Source organism: Gymnoscopelus microlampas (assembly GCF_963454915.1).
Source record: "Gymnoscopelus microlampas genome assembly, chromosome: 24".
Lineage (NCBI taxonomy): Eukaryota > Metazoa > Chordata > Actinopteri > Myctophiformes > Myctophidae > Gymnoscopelus > Gymnoscopelus microlampas.
In genome coordinates, this window is record NC_139961.1 from 15079858 (window position 1) to 15106295 (window position 26438).

General features: G+C 40.7%; 1 protein-coding gene across 2 annotated transcripts; it reads left to right on the forward strand.

Annotated features, from left to right (window-relative positions):
• The first annotated feature begins 336 nt into the window (after positions 1–336).
• Positions 337–25528, forward strand: LOC311040478 (aspartyl aminopeptidase-like). 2 transcript variants are annotated; one of them, XM_084050789.1, is made up of 15 exons: positions 337–410; positions 1945–2032; positions 3259–3347; positions 5506–5619; positions 6466–6591; positions 7450–7574; positions 8162–8246; positions 10833–10940; positions 11889–11966; positions 12617–12697; positions 14112–14272; positions 15063–15102; positions 17279–17380; positions 20535–20702; positions 24661–25528. In XM_084050789.1, exons 1-15 carry the CDS (start codon positions 405–407, stop codon positions 24709–24711), a joined length of 1422 nt encoding a protein of 473 aa, XP_083906915.1. In that variant the 5' UTR covers positions 337–404; the 3' UTR covers positions 24712–25528. The 2 variants fall into 2 exon arrangements, with proteins under 2 accessions (XP_083906915.1, XP_083906916.1); XM_084050790.1 differs by lacking the exon at positions 337–410 and adding an exon at positions 1526–1595.
• The last annotated feature ends 910 nt before the right edge of the window (positions 25529–26438 follow it).

Here is a 26438-nt window from a genome sequence, read left to right on the forward strand (position 1 = left end):
TTATTATTATTATGTACTACAACGTGACAACAAGACACGAAAACAAACATATATTTTATTACCAAAACAAAAATCTACTTGGTAAAAGGGGCTGTAATGTCACCTCCTGACCAGCAGAGGGCATAGCTGTACTCTCTGTGTGTTGTTGAGGACAACCTTTGTTTGCAGCAGGACAGTCTAGTCTAGTCAGCTGACTGAACCGGGACTCTCTCTTTCCGAGGTGTTTCGCCCCGGTGGGCGTGCGTTTGAGGTCAGGGGTAAGAGCTTAGGTGTAGGCATATAACCACGCCTACCTGGGCGAAACACCAAAGAAAGAGGGAGTCCCCGGTCTGAACAGTGAATAGTGGTGTCACTGAATCTTCTTCCAGGAGCAGCACGCCGGGTACAGGGAGTACAGTCACTTAATGCAGGTAAAGTGACATAAATACATGTATGTATGTATTATCACTGCCATGCTCGATCACAGACGATTGCTTTGACTTTATAGCCTTAAAGAGCAACAAGGAGGACGTTTTAAAGTGGGATTAGACTTGTCTGTGTTGCTGTGGAAGGTTAGCTTCCTGTCTGTGTGTAATCCTGGGTGTTGCTTGTCAAAAAAAGGAGCAGATCTACAAGCGCGTGTGATAGCTTGTAGATTTGCTCCTTTTTTGACAAGTAGCGACCCCAGATTTGGTACAAACAATTGGGGTTGAATTCGTTCTCCTGCTATGCAACGAAAATGTGGAATGCCCTACCATAAGCAGTCAAGGAGTGTAAAACCCTACTCTCCTTCAAAACTGCCCTAAAAGAGTACCTTCAGGAGGCTGCAATTCAAAACTGGCCCCTGTGAAAGTCACAACCTAACCCCCCCTCCCCCTTTTTTTCTCGAACTTTTTACTATATATAATGTTTTTCTAATTTTTCAATGTGTAAACTGTTTCTATGATGTTCTGCATAGTAGTGTATATCTGTCTGTATATCTGTCTTAATGTCACTATGAATTGAGTGCATAAGGACCCCATTTGAAACAGACCATTAGGCTTTCATGGGCTTTTCAATCCTATTTTGAGGAGCATAAATATGTTGCCCCTCTCCATTAGATCTGCCCAGTCGATTGGGGCTTTTAAAACCTTACTAAAAACTCACTTCTCTCTTGCTTTTAGTTGTACTTAGCTATCCTGTTTTGTCCTAACTCTGCCTTGTTTTGTTTTTATTTTTTGTTTTTGTTTTTTTGTCCTGCATACATATTATTTGTTGATGCTTCTGTGTGTCTGAATTACCTTGTTTTAACCATGTTGTTCAGCACTTTGGGTGGCTTTGGGCTGTTGTAAATGTGCTATACAAATAAAGTTAGATTTGATTTGATATTTAGTTGACCTTGTATTTAAATTGTACTTTCATGTGCTTTTTTTCTGCAAAGCAGTGGTGGAAGAACTACTTGGATATTTTACTTTTTTTACTTAGTAAAAGCAATACCACAATATAAAAATACTCTGTTACAAGTGAATGGCCTGTGTTGAAATGAATGGCCTATCTATCAATCTCTGCAGGATTGCTGTGTTTTCCTAGCTAGATCTCTGCAGGATTGCTGTGTATTCCTATCTAGATCTCTGCACGTTTGCTGTGTTTTCCTATCTAGATTCACTCTCACGTTCCTCAATGATCGGGCCAATCGGTGACTGCGTTTCAACTGCTGTCCGTACAACAGTGAAAAGCATCAAAATCATGTTCTGATTTCTCATACTCGCTCCCTATGGGGCCGAAGTCCAGACTGATACCGGGTAGGGAACGTGAGAGGGAATCCACGTTATCAGTCTGGCCAATGACAGGCTAGCGTTCTCCTATCTAGATCTCTGCAGGACTGCTGTCTGTTTCGTTATTTTGTGATCTGTCTGTCTGTCTTGTCTATGCATTAACACTCTTCCCTCTGTGTGTCTCTCTGTCTGTCTTGTGTTTGTCTCTCAGTCTCTCATCATGAGCTCAAACGAAGCCATGCAGCTCGCAGCCAAAGAGTTCCTGCAGTTTGTCAACAAAGGGGTGTCACCATATCATGGTAAGGATTTAGGAACGTTTAAGTTTATTCTTGAGAAAATATGGCTTCTTGTTATTTTGCGTTTGACCTGCTGCCTCACCGAAAGGAAGACATTTGAAAAGGGGAAATAGAGATGCTAGAGTGGCTGGTAGAGCGGCCCTGATGGGAACCGTGAGGTTCCCAGTTCGATCCCGGGCTCCCCCAGAGTTAGTGTCAAAGTGTCCTTGAGCAAGACGCTGAACCCCTAATTGCTCCCGAAGAGCAGGTTGGTGCCTTGCATGCCATCGGTGTGTGAATGTGTGTGTGGGTGAATGTAATGCACAATCTATGTAAAGCGCTTTGGATAAAAGCGCTATATAAATGCACCATTTACCATTTAGAGGAGCATTGATTTTCGCCCAAGTATTGGAGATATTGAACATCATAATGTAAAACCGTTTCTATTCAGCTGACAATGACTATAAGTCATTGTCAGCCAGTGTGTGTCAGGTGTGGACCTCGATCTGGAGATAAGATCAAGTAATCGTTGCATAATCTTGGCTCCTACCTTTGCACCATGATAGTCTTGCACCATGTCTTGGTGCAGAGCATGCATGGGCAACTGGCGGCTCGGGGGCCACATGCGGCCCCCACCTTCACTTAATGCGGCCCGCAGGTTAATATCAGAATACTGATATATTATTGATTTCAGCTGTTATTACAATTCCAAACATGCAAACATGACCCGCTTTAATTACTTCAGTCTATATTATTAGTGTAATGACTTTTTATGACAATTTTTATGTCCAATGTATTTGTATTTAAGTTCATAAAGTTAACTTGAGTATAACTAAATGCATTTGAAATTAAATAAAAGTGTTACTTTTCACGATTTCAATTCCAAAATAGCAAAAATAGCAGATCTACAAGCTCTAAACATGTCACGATGCGACGCGTTTTGAGCTTGTAGATCAGCTATTTTTGACACTTATGTGTGACATACTAGAATGTACGAAGTACGGCATTCATTTATGAAAAAAAGTTGAAATATGGAGATAAGAGGTTTCTGCCCGACAGCAACAATATGTAATGTGGCCCCCTGGAGTGAGTGTAGAAAAGTGGTAGCCCTCTCCATCATCAAAGTTGCATCACCCCTGGTGCAGAGTGTTGAAAAGTGACAGGAAACGGTGCTCAAAACATACAAACAAACAAACTTACGAGTGTAGTAAGTCTGTATTCTTCTTCTCTATCCCCACTTTGGCTCGTAGTGGTTGACGAGTGCAAACGGCGGCTGCTGGGGGCCGGCTTCATCGAGCTGAAAGAGACGGAGCAGTGGGACATCAAACCTACATCCAAGGTCAGTGTGTCTGCACGGTTGTCCTGAGTTACTGTTGGATGCAGTGTTGATTTCGTCGACTAAAACTATTGACGAAAAATGTTCGTCGACTACCTTTTTTCACTGACGAAAACTAAATAAAAACTAAATAAAAACTAAATAAAAACTAAGCTACGATGACTAAATATAAGACTAAGACTAAATATACTGACAATTTGGTCAACAAATAAAAACTAGACTAAATGTTGGTGGAGAAGAGATCCAGTAGAACTAAAAGACAAGTCATTTTATGTTTGGTTGCGCTCAGGTGTTCTGAAAATAGCTGATCTTCAAGCTGATCTAATAGCTGATCTACAAGCTGATGAATAGCTGATCAGCTATTTTCAGCATGGAACCAAGTATAAAACAAGCCATCAAGGCACCGCCAAAATACATTGTAGTCGACTAAATCAACTGTAGATTTCGTCGACTATAATCTTATGATATTTAGTCAGCTAAATCTAGACAAAAACTAAAACATTTCAGCTGACTAAAATATGACTAAAACTAAAGGAATTTTATTCAAAACCCTAACCCTAAAACTAAATCAAAATTTGCTGTCAAAATCAACACTGGTTGGTCTGTCAGAACAGGAGCTGGAATGATGCCAAGTTGTTACTGGATTGGAGATAAGAGTTATTGTGTCAGATAAGTGAGTAGACATTCATGACAGCGTCTAATAATGATGCTTCCAGCCTTGACAGAGTCGCATGGTCATGGATTCTGGAGGCCACTTGCAGAGTAATAAGATATTTTCAGTGGCTTTAGGCTCCTTTTTCCAGAGTTTCACGTGATCTGCAGTTTCAGTTCCAACTAAAACGGCCTCTCACATTTCAAGCTATTTTAATAGGTTCAAGTGGAAAACTCTGCCTTGCTCTTTTTAGGCTGACGTTGCACAATAAAGTCCCTATTTTAATTTATAAAATGTGTAACTCTTGAGTGATATTAACACTGAGGATTTGGCCGTGGACCCCATCTCAAAATATGTTGTTCCAGGGACCCCCCAGAAGCAAAGATTTGAGTTAAAAATGTTCGCTTTATAAAATGTCTATATTCAAAGAATAGCCAAAGTGTAAAATAATGCTTTTTAGCTCAAATCAAAAAATGACACAGATGCGTTCCAGGTCTTAATGAGTTTAATATACTCTATCGTACAGATTGGTCGAAATAACATTTTATTCACTAAAAAAAAGATATGGATTGCAACTTTCAAAGTTATTTAGTTGGTTTCAAAGTTAGTTAGTTCAAACATATTCATGTCAAACGTCATGAATAATAAGGCTTGGGTTTCATACAAGCCAACACTATACTATTCCTTATAACTTATCTATATATACAATTTGAATCCTGCGCCATGTCGGTTGTCAGTATGTACGAACGTTGTATGTGGCCAGTGTGACGTAATCTGACATCACGCCAGTGTGACGTAATCTGACATCACGATGAGACGGTCGTCCCGAATATGGACACAACGCCAGTGCGTCTCACGACAGCATGACATCACGCATGACATCACATCCTACCTATAAATTCTAGGATGCCGTCAGATCGCACCAGTTCGACGGCTTCCATAGTGGGTTTTGGTCATTGGAGAGGTGATGCACGTCACCTCTTTCTGAAGTGGGTACTTTCAAAGCCTGCCGTGGATTTAGGAGAGCACTCGCTCTCACACTGTGAGGTGCCTGTAAGGTGGCACTGCAAAGTGAACGACGCGTCACGCTAGACGTTCGGGCCGCGTAGCGGCCCGAACTTCTAGTCCTATACAATACTAAAGTGACGGACTATCATTTTGTATTGTATTGTAACACTTGCTGGGCAGCGTTATCATTTTAAGCCAGGGGTCCTCATCGTTTTTCAGGCCAAGGACCCCTTAGCTGAGAGAGAGATGATATATAAAATTATGTTTCAGATTTTCTTTTTTCAATTGGTCTGTTCTTTTTTCCCTCTACACCCTATACCTCTTTGCCAAAAATAGCCGATCTGCTATTTTTTCCTCAGAAAAGGGACGCTAAGGTTCAAGTGGTTAATGTAAATAAAAAATAAAATCATATCACAAAGATTTGGCGGCCCCCCCTGTAGTAACTCTTGAGGACCCCCCTAGTTGAAGACCCCTTGATTTACGCTATCCTTTCCTCTGCAGTACTTTGTGACCAGGAACTACTCCAGCATCATCGCGTTTGCAGTAGGCGGGCGCTACCTCCCTGGAAATGGCTTCTCGATGATCGGGGCGCACACGGACAGCCCCTGCCTCAGGGTAAGAGAGCAGTGACAAATACCAACATTTTATCATTCGTTTTTTCTCATTTTGTCATCATAACCAGGCTGTATTAGCCCTGGGTATGTGATAGGGCTGGTAACTTTCCTCAGAAATTATATTCGAATATTGGTCTTAAAAATTGGCAGATATTCGAATATATTCGAATATTATTATTAAAAAATATATTAAAAAAAAAAGATTCTTTAAAATAAAAATGTAATTAATGTTTATTTGACAGGGACAATACAAAAAACAATATATCAAGTGCTCGGTTCCAATCTGTCAAATAAACATAAAAATAATACAAAAAAACGTTTTATTTTTTAAATTCAAATATTAATTTTCATATTCGAATATACATATTTCCCCCATATTCGAGGAATATTCAAAATTTTAATATTAATTCACCAGCCCTAGTATGTGATGAACAAATGATCGCCCGGCCATTGCCTTGATCATTTTCTAATTATTTTCCACAAGCCAAACTTAAAACTAAAGGACTGACGGTCCTTTGCAGTGGTTGCTCCTACACTGTGGAACGCTCTACCCTTGGCGATAAAAAATGCTGAGTCAGTTGACGGTTTTGAGAACTTGTTAAAATCACATTTGCCTGACCCACTTTGTGCAGGTCAATGTTTTTGTTTTTTCTTGTTGTGCTGTGCTGTTGCTGTTATGTGCCAGGTTTTAACTTGTTTTACTTGATTGTTTTATTGTTTCCCATTGTACAGCACTTTGTAACGTTGTTTCGAAACGTGCTGTATAAACAAAATGTACTTTCTTTCTTACTTACAATATTGTCTGTCTTTGCTTTCTCCTCCTCCTCTCCTCTCCTCGTGGTTTCAGGTTAAACCTCGGTCTAAAAAGACCAAGCAGGGCTTCCTGCAGGTTGGGGTGGAGTGTTACGGAGGAGGCATCTGGAACACCTGGTTCGACCGCGACCTGACCGTTGCCGGCCGAGTTATGGTCAAGGTAGCCCATGGTCTTTTACAGATAACAGTTGTATTACTCTGGCTATTAACTCTCTTACTGCCAAGAACGACTTATGACGCCCTGGCTTCCAAGAACAACTTTTTTTTTTCTTTGAGAAAAACGTTCAGTACCCAAGATATTGTGATCCGAAGATTTGCTGCTCCATTCACTTCTTGGTTAACTTATTACTTAAAAAGGCTGTATCTCGGCTCCTGTGTACTTTTTTTACTATGTATTTTTGGCAGAGACATGCTATTTTCTAAGGCTTATAAAATTGAACGGGGAGGTCGCAATGACTTTTTTTTTTTTTGCGGAAGCACAGTGAAACCTGCTGTGATTAGCAACCATCAGGGGATCGAATATACTGGAGATAAATATTCTGTGACTACTTGAAAAAGGTAAGAAAATTGAAAAATCTCTGGCAGTGGGCAAACGCAGCCAGTAATAAGTCTGGCAGTGAGACCGTTAAGGGGCTCTTAAAGGAGGAGTTCACCCAAAAAATGATTTATTTTCTATCAATTGCACACCCTATGAAGCCTTGAATCCATGGATTCTTTTTTGTTTTTGTTGCATTCCTAAGCCAATAATTTGATTCCTGTCTCCTACCGGCTAATGTATCCGGTAGGAGACACAAAGTAGATTATTTGTGTCTCCTACCGGAAATACACACGGCCATCAAATTATTGTCTTAGGAATGCCACAAAAACAAAAATAAATCCATGAAATCAAGGCTTCATGGGGTGTGTAATTGATAGAAAATAAGACATTTTTTTGGGTGAACTCCTCCTTTAAGAATAGAGTATTGGGGGGGTTTATTTTGGAATGTCCTCTTAAAATCTGTGTGTCCTGGTACGACAGAGTGGAGACAATCTGGTCCATCGGCTGGTCCACGTCCCCAGGCCTATTCTCAGGGTCCCCCACCTTGCCATCCACCTCCAGAGGGACATCAATGACTCCTTTGGCCCCAACAAGGAGAACCACCTGTGAGTACAACAGCACGAGATTGACAGGAAATGTATCTTTTCTTTGTACTGACAGCATATACTGTACAGGCGTCAGTACATGTTATTTAGATTTAGAGAACCTGCCAAATTGAGTCAATCTAAGCTAAACTACATGCCTGAAGAACGTTTAGACCGGTAAAGAATCTGTTTTATTTTAGATTTTTAGATTTCTTTGGGTATTAAAAAAAAAGCAGATATACAACCTCAGTGCGGCACCAAGTGCCGTGCTACGAGCTTGTAGATCTGCTATTTTTGAAAAATCGTGCAAACATTTGTAACTCAAATCAGTGGTGCTCAAACGTTTTCATGTCAAGGACCACCCAAAATGATATGCATTTGGCCGCGGACCCCCATCTCAAAATGTTTAGTTCCAGGGACCCCCCTGAAACAAAGATTTGAGTTACAAAGGTTCCCTTAAAAAAACAATATTCAAATATTCGCACAAATGTTCAAGATTTTTCAAAAAATAGCAGATCTACAAGCTCATAGCACGGCACTCGGTGCAACAACAGAAAGATGTTCAGTTTATATGAAACTGGAAGCGTGTGTGTGTGTGTCTGTTTCAGAGTGCCCATTATAGCCACTGCCATCCAGGAAGAGTTGGACACTGGCTCTGCATCCTCTGGGGACGCAAGCAATGCTACCACCACGGTAACACATACAAACACACAAAATATATTGTACCTTCACGATCACGATCAGGTCTCACATCTCAGAAGTAATCAGATAGGGCCGTGGTTTTCAACCCTTTTCATATCAAGGTCCATTGTTTATTCGGCATTTGAGCCACGGAACCACCGTTTGATGAGATTTAGACTCTCAGACCCAAAACTTGGAATATTTTGTTGTCGTTTGATACGATTTTGTCCACAATTCCATGCTGTATTGATGTTGGTACCATAGGAGAGATAACAGGCAAACGTTGATCAAAATAACATTCTTCTACATTTTCTAATTGTGTAGACTTCTTGTAAATTAAGTAATGCAGATGTTTAACAATAATTTAACTCTTGAGAGTGGACCCTTACGGGTCCATTTGGTTTCATTTCACACTCTCAACTAAGGGTCCATTTGGTTACCAACTCTCCATCATTTAGCTGGGGACCACCTGGAACCCTCTCAAGGACCACTGGTGGTCCCCGGACCACTGGTTGAGAACCATATAGGGGGTTGAGTCACCATTGGAAGCCCGAGGTAGGGTGGGGGAGCTATTCTATCAAACAGCGCACCTATAGCCTTATACAGTTACTAATGCGATTATTAACATCGGTCACACTACAAAATGCTACCAAATTGTGAATATCAACTCAAAAATGGATAAGAAAAAAAATGTCTAAGCCATCAGGTGCCCAGTTTAGGAAAAAGAGGGAAGAAGAAGATGAAAAATGCGAAAAAGGTATGCAGCATTGCAGCTATGTGGTGTCCTATGCATGTAAGGCTAGTATAACACACGCGTTTGTGCGCCATGCAAGCTAGAACTGCCACTGATTGCAACCTGTGAGTATAAGTTAATGCGTCCCGGACTCCCGGTGTGGTGGTTGCTAGTTTTGCCGGAATTGGTGACCTACCGAAATCTGTGCCCCCCCCCCCCCTCACGCCAATGGCCCCCTGTTTTGTGATTCCATGAATTCTGCTTTGTTGACAGTATGTAACAGCCTGTGACACAGGCATAACATAAAAGTTGAACCATGTTAACCCATTAAGACTGGGAACGCATCTCTGTCATTTTAGATTTCTTTGGCTTTTAAAAAATATTTTACATTTTTGAGAAATCGTGAAAATTTGTGCAAATCTTTGAATATATATATATATATTTTTTTTTAAGCGAACATTTTTAACTCAAATCTTTGCTTCTGGGGGATTCCACAAATGTCTCCTAGCAGTTTATTTTTTGAAAAAAATGTATGTTACTATGCTATATATATCAGTGGTTCTCAAACTTTTTCATGTCAAGGACCCCCACAATGACATGTATTTGGCTGCGGACCCCCATCTGAAAATATTTTGTTCCAGGGACCCCCAGAAGCAAAGATTTTAGTTAAAAATGTATATATCTACAGTATATTCAAAGATTTACACACATTTTCACAATTTTTCAAAAAATAGCAGATCTACAAGCTTGTAGCACGGCACTCGGTGCGCCCTATATCTGCTATTTTTTGATGGCCAAAGAAATCTAAGAATGACACAGATTCTTCCGCGGTCTAAATGGGTTAATTATATCAAGCTAAAATTCACTGTAAAAATGCTCACAGGCATAACATTAAAGTTGAACCATGTTAAATAATGTATTTTCATATGTTGGTGTTTTATTGTCACATGGGACATTCACACGATGCATTACATATCCTATTAAATCTCATGACTTTTATTTACCTTCACAAGCAGCAAATTATGAATGAGCCTATTGCACTGCTCTAAGTTATAGTCCATACATTGTGCACTTTAGTTACATAGCCTACAGTACATCTAATTAATACCATTGCACTGATTCCAATGATTGTTTTACCATAGTTTATGTCCATAATATCATATAGTCTGCACTCTGCAGGACAACACCTTTTTAAAATTAAGTTGATAATAAACTGTGGCTTAGGCTTTTCGTGCTCAGTTTCCTGCCATAGAGTGCAACACTGAAAGTGCAGTCAAAATGTGAGATGATTTCACTAAGCCTATGCAGTACATTACTGTATGGGCTGAAAAACACACAGAGGACTGGTCCTATCATGCTGGATCTTTAGTCTTTATTTCTTTCATAGATAGACCGATAAGCTGGTTTGGTAAGCGCTTTGGCTGGATGCTCTTAACAAATGTATTCTTTTTAGTCAATTTCAACAGATACAGGGCTGCTGTCATTGACATTTCTGGACTGATTTGTGGTCCCGGTCCACTCGTGTACCAAACATTATTGACACAAGGCTTTAACAGTCGGCGTCCTTCATAATTGCCCTTCCTCCCTGTGCCTTTTCGTACATGCGCACAACCCCAAAACATTGCCATCACACGGTGCCCCGCGCACAGAAAGGTGGAGGGAGGCAGGGCTCTATGGTGTGCGCTTTCGTTCGTTCAACCAACGTGTCGGGTGCATTTTGTCATCATACACCTCGAGATGCTAAAAAAAAACAACTTGAAATGTGGATCAGTTTTCTTTCTCCATCCAGTGACGTCTCCTCCCTTTGTCCACCCCCCCCCCCCCCCCCCCCCGCCCTTCCTCTCGTCTCTCATCATCATCATCAGGCGGAGAAACATCATTCGGTGCTGGTGAAGCTGCTGAGCTCAGAGCTGAGTGTGGAGCCCCACGCCCTGCTGGACTTTGAGCTCTGTCTGGCTGACACACAGCCCGGGGTGAGGGCTCCACCACAACAACGTCTTTGAAGCCTTTCTGTTGTTCTGTTGTCTGGAGTGTCGTGTCAACTTGTTTGCACGCCGATTTTCTGTAGTATGGGGGGGGGGGGGGGGGGGGATATAGTGGCCACTCCCACACTATGGCTGGCTACAGGCCAAAGAAGGTGGCAGAGCGGCAGAAACATAACCGGGCAGGGCTGCACACACTATCAACAGAACATCATATATTGTATAAATGGGCTCTATGCACAGCAGCCATATTGGGAATGAATTGGGCCCTTCCTTACTTCCTTCACAGGTGTTACCAATACTAATTAAGGCTCTGTTCCATTTAGTGTGGCATAGTGGTTGTCTTATTTTCAAGGACCCCCATAACTCTGAGAGTGTACAAATGGAACCAAATGGACCCTTACGGGTCCATTTGGTTCCATTTGTACACTCTCGGAGTTACACACCCACCATAAGGGGCCATTTGGGAACCAAAATGGAGTGTTTCTAGTGAGCCAACATGCATGATATCAGCACCCTGACCAGAATGGAACGGAGCCTTCATTAGTATCATTGGTAACACCTGTGAAGGAAGTAAAAAGAGGCCCAAATTCTTTCCAATATGGCTGCTGTGCATAGAGCCTATTGCAGTCTCTTGAGATAATGTTCATTGTATTCAGTTGTTGTCAGTATTGTGATTTCTATAATGTGCCCTTGTATCGACCACAGCTCAGATATCATCTCTGTCGGGTGGATCACATGTTTCGACCAAACTATGTTTCGTTGTGTATGCAATGACAATAACGCTCTTATCTTATCTTATCTTATGATGTCCCGGCTTAATGCAATGTCCCCCGATCTCTGCAAAACCATGTGTGTGCGTTTATTTGCTTGGTTTGTTTGTATCTATATCCATCTTCATCTGTTCTTTTGGGGTAATGTAATCTCTCCTATCTCCAGGTCTTAGGGGGCTTGTACGAGGAGTTCATCTATTCTCCTCGTCTGGACAACCTCCACAGTTGCTACTGTGCCCTGCAGGTACACCACACAGACACACACAGACACAGGCACACGCACGCGCGCACACGGACGGACGGACGGACGGACGGACGGACGGACGGACGGACGGACGGACGGAAATGGCCTACTGCACACATTATGTCCAATTTAACCCATTTACACAGGGAAAGCATCTGACTGTGTAATTTTTTTTAAATTTATTTAGCTATTTTTTTTAAAGAATCGTGAAAATGTGTGCAAAACTTTGAATTCTTTTTTTTTCTTTTGCGAACATTTTGTAACTCAAATCTTTGCTTCCTTGGGGGAGGGTCCCTGGAACAAATCTTTTACAAATGTTTAAAAAAATATATATTCAAAGATTTGCACACATTTTCACGATGTCTCTAAAAAATAGCAGATCTACAAGCTCATAGCGCGGCACTCTGTGCCGCGCTATGAGCTTGTAGATCTGCTATTTTTCAATAGCCAAAGAAATCTAAAAATGACACACAGATGCGTTCCCGGTCTAAGAGGGTTAAAAGAGTCCATACTTCATCAGCGGCAGACTTATGGTTTCCGTAAAAACGTTGACGCTTATCTAGACATAATTCTATGTGAGAGTAGGGGTGATTTTTTTTTCCCCTCCTCTTTTTTGTCTAATGCGTCCTTGGTTTGGTTTCCTCCTCCAGGGGTTGGTGGAGTCCTGTGTGGGAGACTCTCTGGCCAGGGACACCAACATCCGCATGATCACTCTGTATGACAACGAGGAGGTGAGACGTGCTTACTGTACCGCATGCGCATGGCTCCAGACAGTGTTGCCAGATTCTGTGAGAGAAACAAGCAACCGGGTCTAGGAAAACCAGCCCAAAAGAAGCGACTACGAGCCACATGAGCGCTTTAACATGTACATCAGCTATTTGAAAATAGCAGATCTACAAGCTCACAACGACGCGTTGTGAGCTTGTAGATCGGCTATTTTCAAATAAAATCTTGCGGGGAAATTATAATGAGCAGATCTGGCAACCCTGCTGGCTCCAGCCCCTGAACCACTAAGCCACGCTTTCGGGGCGTCTGGTGACGCTGTCAAAGGCACCGAGTGCCGCGCTGCGAGCTTGTAGATCTGCTATTTAAAAAATATTTTGAAAATACAGTATGTGCAAGTCCTTGAATATATATTGTTTTGAAGTGAACATTTTTAACTCTAATCTTTGCTTCTGGGGGGTCCCTGGAACAAAACATTTTGAGATGGGGGCCAAATTCATATCATTTTGGGGGTCCTTGACATGAAAAAGCTTGAAAACCACTGATATTGAAACATACGTTTTTCAGAAAACTGTAGATTTACCAGGATTTAGAAGACATTTTGCAGAATCGGAACCTCAGGCCTCAATGGGTTAACCAGTCTGTGACATCAGTCGTCTAAGACGTCAGTCGCCTATGACATGTCTGTGATATTTGACTCCTAATTTGGGCATGGTTTCAGTCCGATCAGAGCGCCCTTTGACCCGCATTGCATTTCTTTGTGTATTTACATTTTTGTCATATCTGCCACGTGCAACCTAGTTTTTCCTAATAATAATTTGTTTTTTTCGGTTTTGTAAAGCGACTTTGAGTACTCGGAAAAGCGACAGTGTGTCTGTCTGTCTCTCTGTGTGCAGTATGTGTGCACTGCCTGTGTGCAGCCAAGTAAATGTCCAATATAGACGTACCATACATCAAATGAAAGGTCTTTGAAAACTGAACACACCTGTCAAGGTTGCGTTTAAGCCCGCCCCTTCCCCCGGAAGCCACGCCCCGGAGAAGGCTCCTAAAAACTCCCCATTGAAACCCCATGTTAAATGAAAAGGGCCCGAATCGCTCCCAAACTTTTTCTACCCCCCCTAAGTGGGGGTCTACGAACAAATACGCCGGCCTCGGATTTTGGCTCCGCCCCCCGGAAGTGGGTGAAACAGGCACTTCAAACACTTTGTTGAATTGTTCAAAAACATTTAAAAAATTGTTTTGGGGAATTTGTATTTTTCTAAGATGCTCCTTTTAACGCAGATTTTTTTTGGTATTTAAAAAACGTTTTACTTTTTTTTACATATTTTTTTTCATTATTATTTTTTTGTTTTGCGTTCGCTTCCCGCGTTCGCGCGTCTTACTTGTTATTATAACGTGTGTGTGTGTGTGTGTGTTGACCAGGTGGGTTCAGAGAGCGCCCAGGGGGCTCAGTCCAACCTGACGGAGCTGATCCTGAGCCGGCTGGCCTCCAGCGCCGGCAATCTGACAGCCTTCCAGCAGGCGGCGCCCAAGTCCTTCATGATCAGCGCCGACATGGCCCACGCCCTGCACCCCAACTACCAGTCAGTTACATTGCACTCGGTCCACCACTACACACACTGGTTCTCAACCTGTGGGGTCCCCCCCACATGATTTTGAAGGGGAGGGGGTCCCCAAGATGACAGTGAAGGGTCACGGCCTGTAAAGGTTGAGAACCACTGCACTACTACATGCAGTGGTGGAAAATGTACTCAACTTCTTTACTTAAGTAAAAGTACCAATACTGCAATATAGAAATACTCTGTTACAAGTAAAGTCCAGAATTCAAAATCTACTTGAGTAAAAGTACAAACGTATTGGCATCAAAATGTACTTAAAGTACCAAAAGTAAAAGTACTAAAATGTTTGAAAATAGCCTATGTATAAAATAGGGCTAAAGTGGTTAATGCATGTTTAATTATATCATGACTTATATCTAAAAAGTAACTAGTAACTAAAGTTTTCAAATAATTGTAGTGGAGTAAAAGTGCAATATTTGCCTCTGAGATGTAGTGGAGTAGAAGTAAAAGTATTGGAAATTGGACATACTCAAGTAGTAGTACAAATACCTCAAAATTGTACTTTCTGTAGGTGCTATTTATAACTTTACCAAAATGTGAATGTCTTGTCTTTGTTCCATGTTATAAATACAATGTCAAGATGTCTGTTCAGATAACTGATGTGATGAATACTTGTAATTTATCACCATATTTTATGGTCTAGATAATTGCATTGATTAATCAAAAATCTTCTAGTAAAGTGCACACGGTTACGGTGCAGTGCAGTACTCCTGTACTGGAATGTAAAATGCTGCTTTGATGATCTCTTCCATAGAGAGAAGCATGACGAGAATCACAGACCGGCCTTTCACAAGGTACAGTAACACCTTCTTTAACCCATTTAAGACCTGGAACTATGTGTCATTTTTAGATTTGAGCTAAAAAAGCATTATTTTACACTTTGGGCTATTCAAAAATAGCAGATATACAAGCTCATAGCGCGGCACCGAGTGCCGCGCTATGAGCTTGTAGATCTGCTATTTTTGAAAAATCGTGAAAATGTGTGCAAGTCTTTGAAATATATATATTTTTAAAGCGAACATTTTAAACTCAAATCTTAGTTTCTGGGGGGGTCCCTGGAACGAAATATTTTGATGGGGTCCGCGGCCAAATACATATAATTTTGGGCGGTCCTTGATATGAAAACGTTTGAGAACCACTGATATAGAAACATACGTCTTTCAGAATACTGTTGAGATTTAGGAGACATGTAGAATCGGCTTCAGGTCTCAATGGGTTAACCTCACACGTGCATGCATATACATATACATGCGGAAACCTCGTATGTCCAGGACTGCTGCTTTTCAGCAAAAGGGGAAAAAGAAATGACCTTTTGTCCCAGTGGATCCAATGTTGTTGTTATGTTGTCACAAGCTCACGTTAAAGGTAGGGTAAGTGATATTTTTTGGTTAAAACAAAAAGTATTTTGTTAAAAGGTTAAAGCACTATATTCTGATAGTAATCATTGCTATAGAGTGTTTGTTCAGTAACAGGAGTCTCCATGTCTCTCCAGCTCTTTAATAAACAGAAAATGAATGTTCCGGTAGGTGTCAAAATCTCAGCCAATCGGGAGAACGAACCCATTCATCACTTCCAATTTCACTTGTTTAATCTGTATCCTGATTGAGTTCTCTATCCTGATTGGATAAAATTCGAAATGAAACTGAAACTGAAACGGAAATGCATTTTCTGTTTAATAAAGAGCTGGAGAGACAAAGAGACTCCTTTTACTGAACAAACACTCTATAGCAATGAGGACTATCAGAATATAGAGCTATTTAACACTTATTTTAACAAAGAAAATCACTTACCCTACCTTTAAGTCTGTCCGTCGGCTGGCTTCCCTGTGTTGGGGCATGTCCTTATAGGCTGAAATATAAATATAGGCACCGAGTGCTGCGCTACGAGCTTGTGCATCTGCTATTTGTTTGACAAATCGTGAACATTTGTGCAAATCTTTCAATATATATATATATATATATGTCTTAACATTTGTAAAATATGTTGTTCCAGGGACCCCCCAGAAGCAAAGATTTGAGTTACAAAATGTTCGCTTTAAAAATATATATATATTAAAAGATTTGCACACATTTTCAAGATGATTCAGAAATAGCAGATCTATAAGCTCATAGTGTGGCACGAGTGCCGCGCTATGAATATAAATTCTAACAAAAGAAATGTATATAATTATGTTGCTACTGTATGTATATGTATAGCAACAACTAATGAGACACAGAGGTGGCTCCCGGATTAAAAGGTATAACAACGTATAGGTTACAACAGGTCTACAGTAGCTACAGCAGTGGTTCTCAAACTTTTTCATGTCAAGGACCCCCCAAATAGACACTTATTAGCCCGCAAACTCCCATTTGAAAAGATAAGCCAGGGACCCCCATAAGAGAAGATTGTTACGGCTCTCTAGCAGTGATTCTCAACCATTTTAATTTTAAGGACCCCCAGTTTAACATGCATTAGGGCTACGGACCCTCATTTAATGGCATTTCTATCCCTGGGACCCCAATTTATATAGTAAAATCAATGTTAATGTAACTCTGAGAGTGTACAAATGTATTTGTACACTCTCAGAGGTACAGACTCATAAGGGTCCATTTGGTTCCTATCCATCATTTAGCTGGGGACCCCCTGGAACCCCCTCAAGTACCCCTGGGGGTCCCCGGACCCCACTTTGAGAACCGATGAGCTACAGTACAGTTGCCATGTACAGTAATGATTGTGTCATTGTGTATCGTGAATGTTCCCACCTTGGACGCCTTGCCCCCTAACGTTATGTATACATTTATGGAGAGCCTAAAAGCCTCCGAAAATGTAATTATAACTGAGCCTGATAAAAGTAGTACGAGGTACTGGTGGTCTACCAGGTTTCTGGAGACATTTTAGAGGGTGTTTGTATGTTTTTTTTTTACTGCAGTGTCTGGAATAAAGCTTATTATTATTATTAACACATGCATGTTCATGTTTAATTGGTGTCAGGGTCCAGTGATAAAGTTCAATAGCAACCAGCGCTACGCTACCACGGCCGTCACTGCCTCTATCGTCAGAGAGATCGCTGCACGTGTTGATGTACCTCTTCAGGTAAGTGTGTGTGTGCGTGTGTGTGTGTGTGTGTGTGTGTGTGTGTGTGTGTGTGTGCCTGAAAATAACATGCACTGTTGGTTAACCCATTCGGACCTGAGGCCTATTCTAGACATGTCTTATGTTGCTATATCAGTGGTGCTCCAAAACCTTATTATGTCGAGGACCCCCAAAATTACATGTTTTTGGCCAGGGACCCCCCTCCCCCCCCATCTCAAAATATGTTGTTCCAGGGACCTCCAGAAGCAAAGATTTGACTTACAAATGTTCACTATGAAATAAATATATAAATATTCAAAGATTTGCACAAATGTTCACGATTATTTTCAAAATTAGCAGATCTACAAGCTCATAGCGCGGCACGAAGTGACTCGCTATGAGCTTGTAGATCCGCTATTTTTGAATAGCCAAAGTATAAAATATGACACGGATGCTTTTCTGGTTTTAAAGCTCAATTGCGTCTTTACACAGTAGGTACGAACAAGAATGGCAATTTGTGTCGTGTGTGTGTGCACACACACCAAGATTGTATTGTGTTTGTTCACAGGTGTGGGCTCAACGCCTCCCTGTCTGTTGTGTGTGTGTGTGTGTGTGTGTGTGTGTGTGTGTGTGAGAGAGTGAGTCACCGGTTAGCCAGCAGAGAGATCTCCTTGGCAACGTAGAAAATGAAAGACGTAATCTATTCTCGACTTCTTTTAAAACGAGGATCGGATGGAACAGGGACAATAATACAGATCATCACGCATTACATTATACTTTTCCCCGTTTCTGCAGACAAAAGGCTCTCTGAATCACCTCTGAGACTTAGAGATAAAGAATGGCACGTTGATGATGATGCAAGCTCCCATTTAAACTCTGTGTGACTCGATGAAATGAAATTTGTCCCTGAGCAAGACTCTTAACCCCTAATTGCTCACAGGTTCTCATTGGAAACAAGACCGCAAGGACTTTCATGAACGACCTGTTAAAAGGAATTATCCTTGTCCTTATTACACCTCCGGCACCGTTGAGGTCAATTAACGTCAAGCCGCGCGGCACCAGAAACAGCGTTTTAAAAGCAATCCTAAGCGCATGACTAATGGTCTGTGATGTTAATTCTTACAACCTCGGTGCATTTTAAATCTCACTGAAGAAGGTGCTGCTACTTCACATGCCTTAAGGACAGTGGTGTAAAGTAGCCCAGTGCATTTTACTTAATTAAGTTCTGTACAATTGTGAGGTGTTTGTACTTTACTTGAGCATTTCCAATTTCCAATACTTTTTCTTCTACTCCACTACATCTCAGAGGCAAATATTGTACTTCTACTCCACTACACCTCAGAGGCAAATATTGTACTTTTACTCCACTTCAATTATTTGAAAAATGTAGTTACTAGTTGCTTTGTCGATTTTGATTATCATTTCAAAACATACATTAACCACTTCAGCCCTATATACATTTCGGCCATTTGAAAATAGCCGATTTGCAAGCTCACAATACGTCGCATCGCGAGCTTGTAGATCTGCTATTTACAAACGATTTTTATACATTTGAAAACTTGAAGCGGAGCATTCTGCACAATGAGTACTTTTACTTCTGGTACTTTTAAGTATGTTTTGACACCAATACTTTTGTACTTTTACTCAAGTAAATTTTGAATTCCGGACTTTTACCTGTAATGGAGTATTGCTACATTGTGGTATTGATACTTTTACTCAAGTAACGAATTTGAGTACTTTTTCCACCACTGCTTGAGGACAGTACATGCACAGAATACATGAAACGTTTAATACACACATGTTAACCTAAGTGGATACCGCTGCACTACGCTGTAGTTATACTGGGACACAGAACAAAAGACGGATCTGTTTTGCTCAACCGTACAAAAGCATGCCGTCGGCCCTGAGCAACACAAATCACTTGTGTGTCGTGTCAGACTTGAATGCAAATAAATAAGTAGCGTTTTCTAGCCTTGGAGTGTCTCTGCTTATGAAGTCCTATAGCAACAGTGGTTTTCAACCTTTTTCATGCCAAGGACCCCTAAATTGATATATATTTGGCCACGGACCCCCATTTGAAAATGTTTTGTGCCAGGGACCCCCAGAAGCAAAGATATCAGTTAATTTTCACTAAAGAAAATATAAATATTCAAAGATATGCACACTTTTTCAAGGTTTTTCAAAAATGGCAGTGCCGCGCTATGAGCTTGTATATCTGCTATTTTTTAATGGCCAAAGCTAAGTGGTTAAAATGATTGTGACGCTATGTTAACTAATTTCGCTGGGGACCCCCTGGTACCCCTCCCAAGGACCACTGGTGGTCCCCGGACCACTGGTTGAAAACCACTCCTCTAGCAGAAAGGGGGGGGGGAAACGCGTCTCAATCGTAGACGTTTGTGCTTCAGCCATTCATTTCGATGTGCTTGACCCGAGAGCAAAGAAATAACACTTTATTACAAAGAATGATCATGAGCAGTTTCATGGTCTTTCCCCCAAGGTCAGGTGGTTGCAAATGGACCCAAAACGCTGAGATTTTAAAGGGATAGTTTTCCCCCAAAATGACTTTTTTTCTATCGATTAGTCACTCCATGGAGACTTGAATTCATGGATATGTTTTTTTATGTTTATGTTGCATTCCTAAGACAATAATTTGACCGGTAGGCAGCTCCTACCGGAACCGCTGCCGGTCATCAAATCAAGTCTCCATGGGGTGACTAATCGATTTTTTTGGGGGGGTGAACTATCCCTTTAACAATGAAAATAACTGATCTACATGCTCGCTACGCGTTGTAGATCTGCTGCTATTTTTAGCATGTGACAACGGCACGCAACACAGTATAACCCATTGAGATCTGGAACGCATCTGTGTCACTTTAAGATTTCTTTGGCTATTCAAAAATAGCAGATATACCGTACAAGCTCATAGTGCCGTGCTATGAGCTTGTAGATCTGCTATTTTTGAATGTATTTTTTATTTTTTTCAAAAAACTGTTAGGATTTAGAAAACATTTTTTGAATTGGCCTCAGGCCTTAATGGGATAAATCAGGCCTTTACCCTTCTCTTGTTCTCTGAAACGCTCGCGTTCTCTGAAACGTGTATTTTGCCAAATAACAGCAGACTTGACTCGACTTCTCTCTCTCTCTCTCTCTCTCTCTCTCCTTGTCCTCCTGCCAGGACGTGATGGTGCGCAACGACAGCCCGTGCGGCACCACCATCGGCCCCATCCTGGCCGCCCGCCTGGGCATCCCCGTGCTGGACATCGGGGCCCCCCAGCTGTCCATGCACTCCATCCGGGAGATGTGCTGCACCTCCGGCGTGCTGCAGAGCACCACGCTCTTCAAGGTAAAACCCCTGCCCCCCCTCGCCTCCTATCCAGTGTTGATTTCGTCGACTAAAACTATGACGAAAAATGTTACTCGACTATCTTTTTTCACTGACTAAATAAATAACTAAGCTACGATGACTAAAGCTAAGACTACATGTATTGACAATTTTGTCAACAAATAAAAACTGGACTAAAATGTCAGTGAGGGACGAGTGGAGAAGAGATCCAGTAGAACTAAAAGACGAGTCGTTTTATGTTGGGTTGCGCTCGGGTGTTGCGCTCTGAAAATAGCCGATCTACAAGCTCACAACGTAGGTAGATCTGCTATTTTCAGCATGCAACCAAGTGTAAAATCAGCCATCACGATGCCATCAAGGCACCGCCAAGAGACATTTTAGTCGACTAAATCAACTGTGGATTTAGTCAACTAAAATCTTATGATATTTAGTCGACCAAAACTAGACAAAAACTGAAACATTTCAGATGACTAAAATATGACTAAAACTAAATGCAATTTCATTCAAAAGACTGTGTGACTAAAACTAAATCAAGATTTGCTGTCTAAATCAACACCGCTCCTATCCACAGCTATAAGTCTGATGGTGTGAAAAAATGTACCTGTGAGAGAACACTTCATTGTGTTTAACGAACCAAACACTAGCGCTCCCTTTCTCTCTCTCTCTAATCCATTTCTCGTGTTCTTAGTTGGCTCCTTTGCTCTGTGTTAAAGCTGCAATCAGGAACGTATCTGTTATCTGTTACTTCACGAAATCTTTGTATGTTTGTCGGTTTGACACTCGAGAAGCAAAAAAACCCACAAATGTCTGTATCTGTATCTGAGCTAAAAAGCATTATTTTACACTTTGGCTATTCAAAAATAGCAGATCTACAAGCTCGTAGCGCGGCACTCTACGAGCTTGTATATCTGCTATTTTTGAAAAATCGAGACATTTTGTGCTAATCTTTGAATATGTATATATTTTTAAAGCGAACATTTGTAACTCAAATCTTTGCCTGTGTGGGGGGGTCCCAGGAACAAAATATTTTGCGATGGATACATTGTGGGGTCCTTGACATTAAAACGTTTGAAAAACACTGACATAGCAACATACGTTTTTTTCAAAACGCTGTTTTTTAGAACTGATTTAGAAGACATTTTGTAGAATCGGAACCTCAGGCCTTAATGGACTAGACTGGCCAGCTCCATCGATCACGGATTGGTGGAGCTTTGCGTCACGTTCGTATATGCCCGTTGACGTCATCAACACAGCGTCAGAAGTTTCTGACGACATCAGGGATCCCTGTATCTCCATATTTAGTCGATCGGTCGAATGTTAATGGGTGCAACAGGTACAATGGGGTATTGCCCAGTGGTGTAAAGTAACTTAAGTACATTTACTCAAGTACTGTACTTAAGTACAGTTTTGAGGTACCTTTTACTTTACTGGAGTATTTCTAATTTTCAGCACTTTTACTTCTACTCCACTACATCTCAGAGGCAAATATTATACTTAATTATTTGAAAGCTTTAGTAACTACCGGTAGTTACTTTGTAGATTTTGATTATTATTGCAAAACATATATTAATCACTTCAGCCCTACATACATTTCGGCCATTTGAAAACAGCCGATCGACAAGCTCACAATGCTTGTAGATCTGCTATTTTCAAAATATTTGTATACATTTGAAAACTTGTGAAATGGGACCTTCTGCATAATGAGTACTTTCTACTTTTGGTACTTTTTAAGTACATTTTGATACCAATACTTTTGTACTTTTACTCAAGTAAATTTTGAATTCCGGACTTTTACTTGAAACAGAGTACTACATTGCAGTATTGATACTTTTACTTGTAAAAATGTGAGTACTTTTTCCACCACTGGTGTTGATAAAATATAACTGGCACATTTGCAGCGGCTGGAGGAGAGTCTCCCTACTCTCTTCCATTGAGAAATTTAGACCCCATTGTCAGATAGCACACCTACTGGTGGACATTTAGTGCTGCCTGAAGCTCATCAAGATGAATATCTCCCCCCTGGGCCAAGTAGGGGATTCTGGTCTCGCAAAGAGCTGTAGAAGTGTGTTCTCCCACGTGGGAGACCCCTGACTTAAACCCATTAAGACCTGGAACGCATCTGTGTCACTTTTTGATTTGAGCTAAAAAAAAAAAAGCATTATTTTACACTTTGGCTATTCAAAAATGGTGAAAATGTGTGCAAATCTTTGAATATAATTGTTTTAAAGCGATAATTTTTAACTCAAATCTTTACTTCTGGGGGTCCCTGGAACAAAATATTTTGAGATGGGGGGTCCACGGCCAAATACATATAGTTTTGGGGGTCCTTGACATGATAAAAGTTTGAGCACCACTGATATAGAAACATACGTTTTTCAGGAAACCGTTTAGGATTTAGAAGACATTTTGCTGAATCGGAACCTCTCAGGCCTCAATGGGTTATTTTGCAAATGTTGACGAAATGACGAGAAGAAGATTGTTCATAGTTGAAGTTGTTTATCTTCTGTGCTTTGCACACAAGATGACATTGGGGATAAGGTCTGTCACGATTACAAATTTAAAGGTGTAGTTCACCCAAAAAACTACTTATCTTCTATCAATTGCACGTCACCACATGAAGCCTTGAATTCAAGTTTTTGTCACATTCCTAAGCTAATAATTTGATTATTTGTGTCTCCTACCGGAAATACACCCAGTCATCAAATTATTGGCTTAGGAATGCAACAAAAACAAAAACATATCCATGAATTCAAGGCTTCATGGGGTGTGCAATTGATAGAAAATAAGTAATTTTTTGGGTGAACGCCTCTATTAAGTTGGCGATTAATTGTCTCACAAATAATTGTGATTAGCGATTTAATTATGTGTTTGGCCATTGAGCATTGAAACGTATGACTACAAACATATTTTCTGTTTGCCTTTTAGGCTTCGTAATCAAAAACTGCACAGGGCAGATATGACAAGTAACTTAAATATACAAAGAAATTATTGACATATTTAATAATTTTATACATGTAAAAATAGAAATAGCTGATCTACAAGCTTGTAAGTTGTAAGCTTGTAGATCAGCTATTTTTGCTTTTTTAAATATTTGAAAAATATGTGAAACATTTTCAACATGGAAACGATTGTGACGATTATGGGAAAATAATTGTGATGATCTCAAATAATTACGAATAATTTTAGACCATTGGTTCTCAAAGTGGGGTCCGGGGACCCCCAGGGGTCCGTGGGGTGGGGGGTTCCAGGGGGTCCCCAGCTAAATGTGTTAATATAGCAACGCAATAAATTTAACCTTTTTATACTTTGGCTTTTTTTGAAAAAAAACTTGAAAATCTCTGCCAACCTTTTTTGAATATATATATTTTTAAAGCGAACATTTGCAACTCAAATCTTTGCTTCTGGGCCAAATACATGTCATTTTGGGGGTCCTTGACATGAAAAAGTTTGAGGACCACTGATTTAGACGATTATGCAATAATTGTGACGGCCCCCTAATGGGGGATTTTATCAGGTTTAACCCATTAAGACCTGGAACTTTGTCATTAATTTTAGATTTGAGCTAAAACGCATTATTTTACACTTTGGGCTATTCAAAAATAGCAGATCTACAAGCTCATAGCGCGGCACCGAGTGCCGCACTATGAGCTTGTAGATCTGCTATTTTTTTAAATGTGTGAAAATGTGTGCAAATCTTTGAATATAATATATTTTTAACTCAAATCTTTGCTTCTGGGGGTCCCTGGATCGAAATATTTTGATGGGGGTCCGCGGCCAAATACGTATCATTTTGGGGGTCCTTGACATGAAAAAGATTGAGCACCACTGATATAGAAACATAAGTTTTTCAGAAAACTGTTGAGATTTAGGAGACATGTAGCTTCAGGTCTCAATGGGTTGAAAATAAGACGCTATCAACAAATGTCCTATACTGTACTGTGTGTGTTTTCTTTGCCAGGGATTCTTTGAGTTGTACCCGACAGTGAGAAGCCTGGTGACCGTGGATTAGAGGACGTGAGGACGCATCATCTAATCAGCGATGACCCCCCCCCGGCAAAGGAACAAAACGGTCCACTCTTAAAAAAAAAAAAAGGAATAAAATGAATGTTTAATTTACAATATACAAATTTGTCTGAGTTTGGGAGACAGCAGAATGTTCCGGCAGAAGGGCCATAGTGAATAAACTGAACGTTTATTCACCGTTTCCAAAAAGTCAAAGTTTGAATCCCTGCAACAACGAGCGAGATGCTTAAAGGGATAGTTCACCCAAAAAAATACTTTTTTTCCTATCGATGAGTCACCCCATGGAGACTTGAATTAGTGGATTTTTTTTTTTTTTTTTTGTCGCATTCCTAAGCCAATAATTTGATGACCAGCGGACCCGGTAGGCAGCGGTTCCGTTAGGAGACACAAAGGAGACTCATTGGGTGCGTTCGGAAAATGCGCACCGGGAGCGCACTCTCCTATTGGTTTGTATGGACCAGTGCGCTCAGCGCTTAATTTCCAGTCTCCTACCGGAACCGCTGCCGGTCATCAAATTATTGGCTTAGGAATGCGACAAAAACGTAACAATTATCCATGAATTCAAGTCTCCGTGAGGTGACTAATCGATAGAAAAAAAGTCATTTTGGGGGTGAACTATCCCTTTAATTGCCTTACTTCCTTTTCATTGTAAACCCTGAAGATTTATACTTCGTCGTGCGGCAGAGTATAACTGAAGCAGTAGTCACTCAACATTTGCTGTGGCAAGCCATTATTTTTGGCATCATTTCTGGCATTTCCAGTCTGAAGCTTGGCGGTCCCGTATAAAATAGCAGATCTACAAGCTCGTAGCGCGGCACCGAGTGCCGCGCTATGAGCTTGTAGATCTGCTATTTTTGAAAAATCTTGAAAGTTCGTGCAAATATATATATTTTTAAAGCCAACATTTGTAACTCAAATCTTTGCTTCTGGGGGGTCCCTGGAACAAAATATGTTGAGACGGGGGTCCGCGGACAAATACATATAATTTTGGAGGTCCTTGACATTTTAACACAGTTTGAGAACCACTGATATTATAGCAACATAACTTAGGATTTAGAAGACATTTGTAGAATCCCCCAGAAGCAAAGATTTGAATTTAAATGTTCGCTTTAGAATTATATATATTCAAAGATTTGCACGATATTTTCAAAAATAGCAGTTCTAAAAGCTCATAGCGCGGCACTCGGTGGCACTCGGCTTGTAGATCTGCTATTTTTGAATAGCCCAAAGAAATCAAAAAATGACAGATGCGTCCCCGGATTAAATAGGTCAAAATAACAGATGTCCTGACTCATACAATTATGTGCTGAAAATGTTGCATTCTTTTTTTCCTCCAGTTCAGGCGTACTTTGTCTCCCTTTGCTGTAATCCAACTTTGTATACCTCCTTTACTTAATTATATACTCTGAGCACCACACAAACAACATATTACACTCCTTAAGCACTTACATTCTTAAGCCTAATTGATATACTCCATTGTACCAATGCTGTTGACACCAAGAAGAACAGATGGTCAAGCAAGCCAACAACAACATTACATTTACACCGCTTGTGTCTTTTATGGGCCCGTGATATTACAGTTGTCCAACACTGGTCAAGACTCTGTGACGACAAAGAAGACGTGTAATAATGAGTATTATTTGAGTGGCATTGTCTTCGAGGGTTGTACGTTTTAAGTGTCCACCTACAATTGAGAAATGATGTAATGTCACA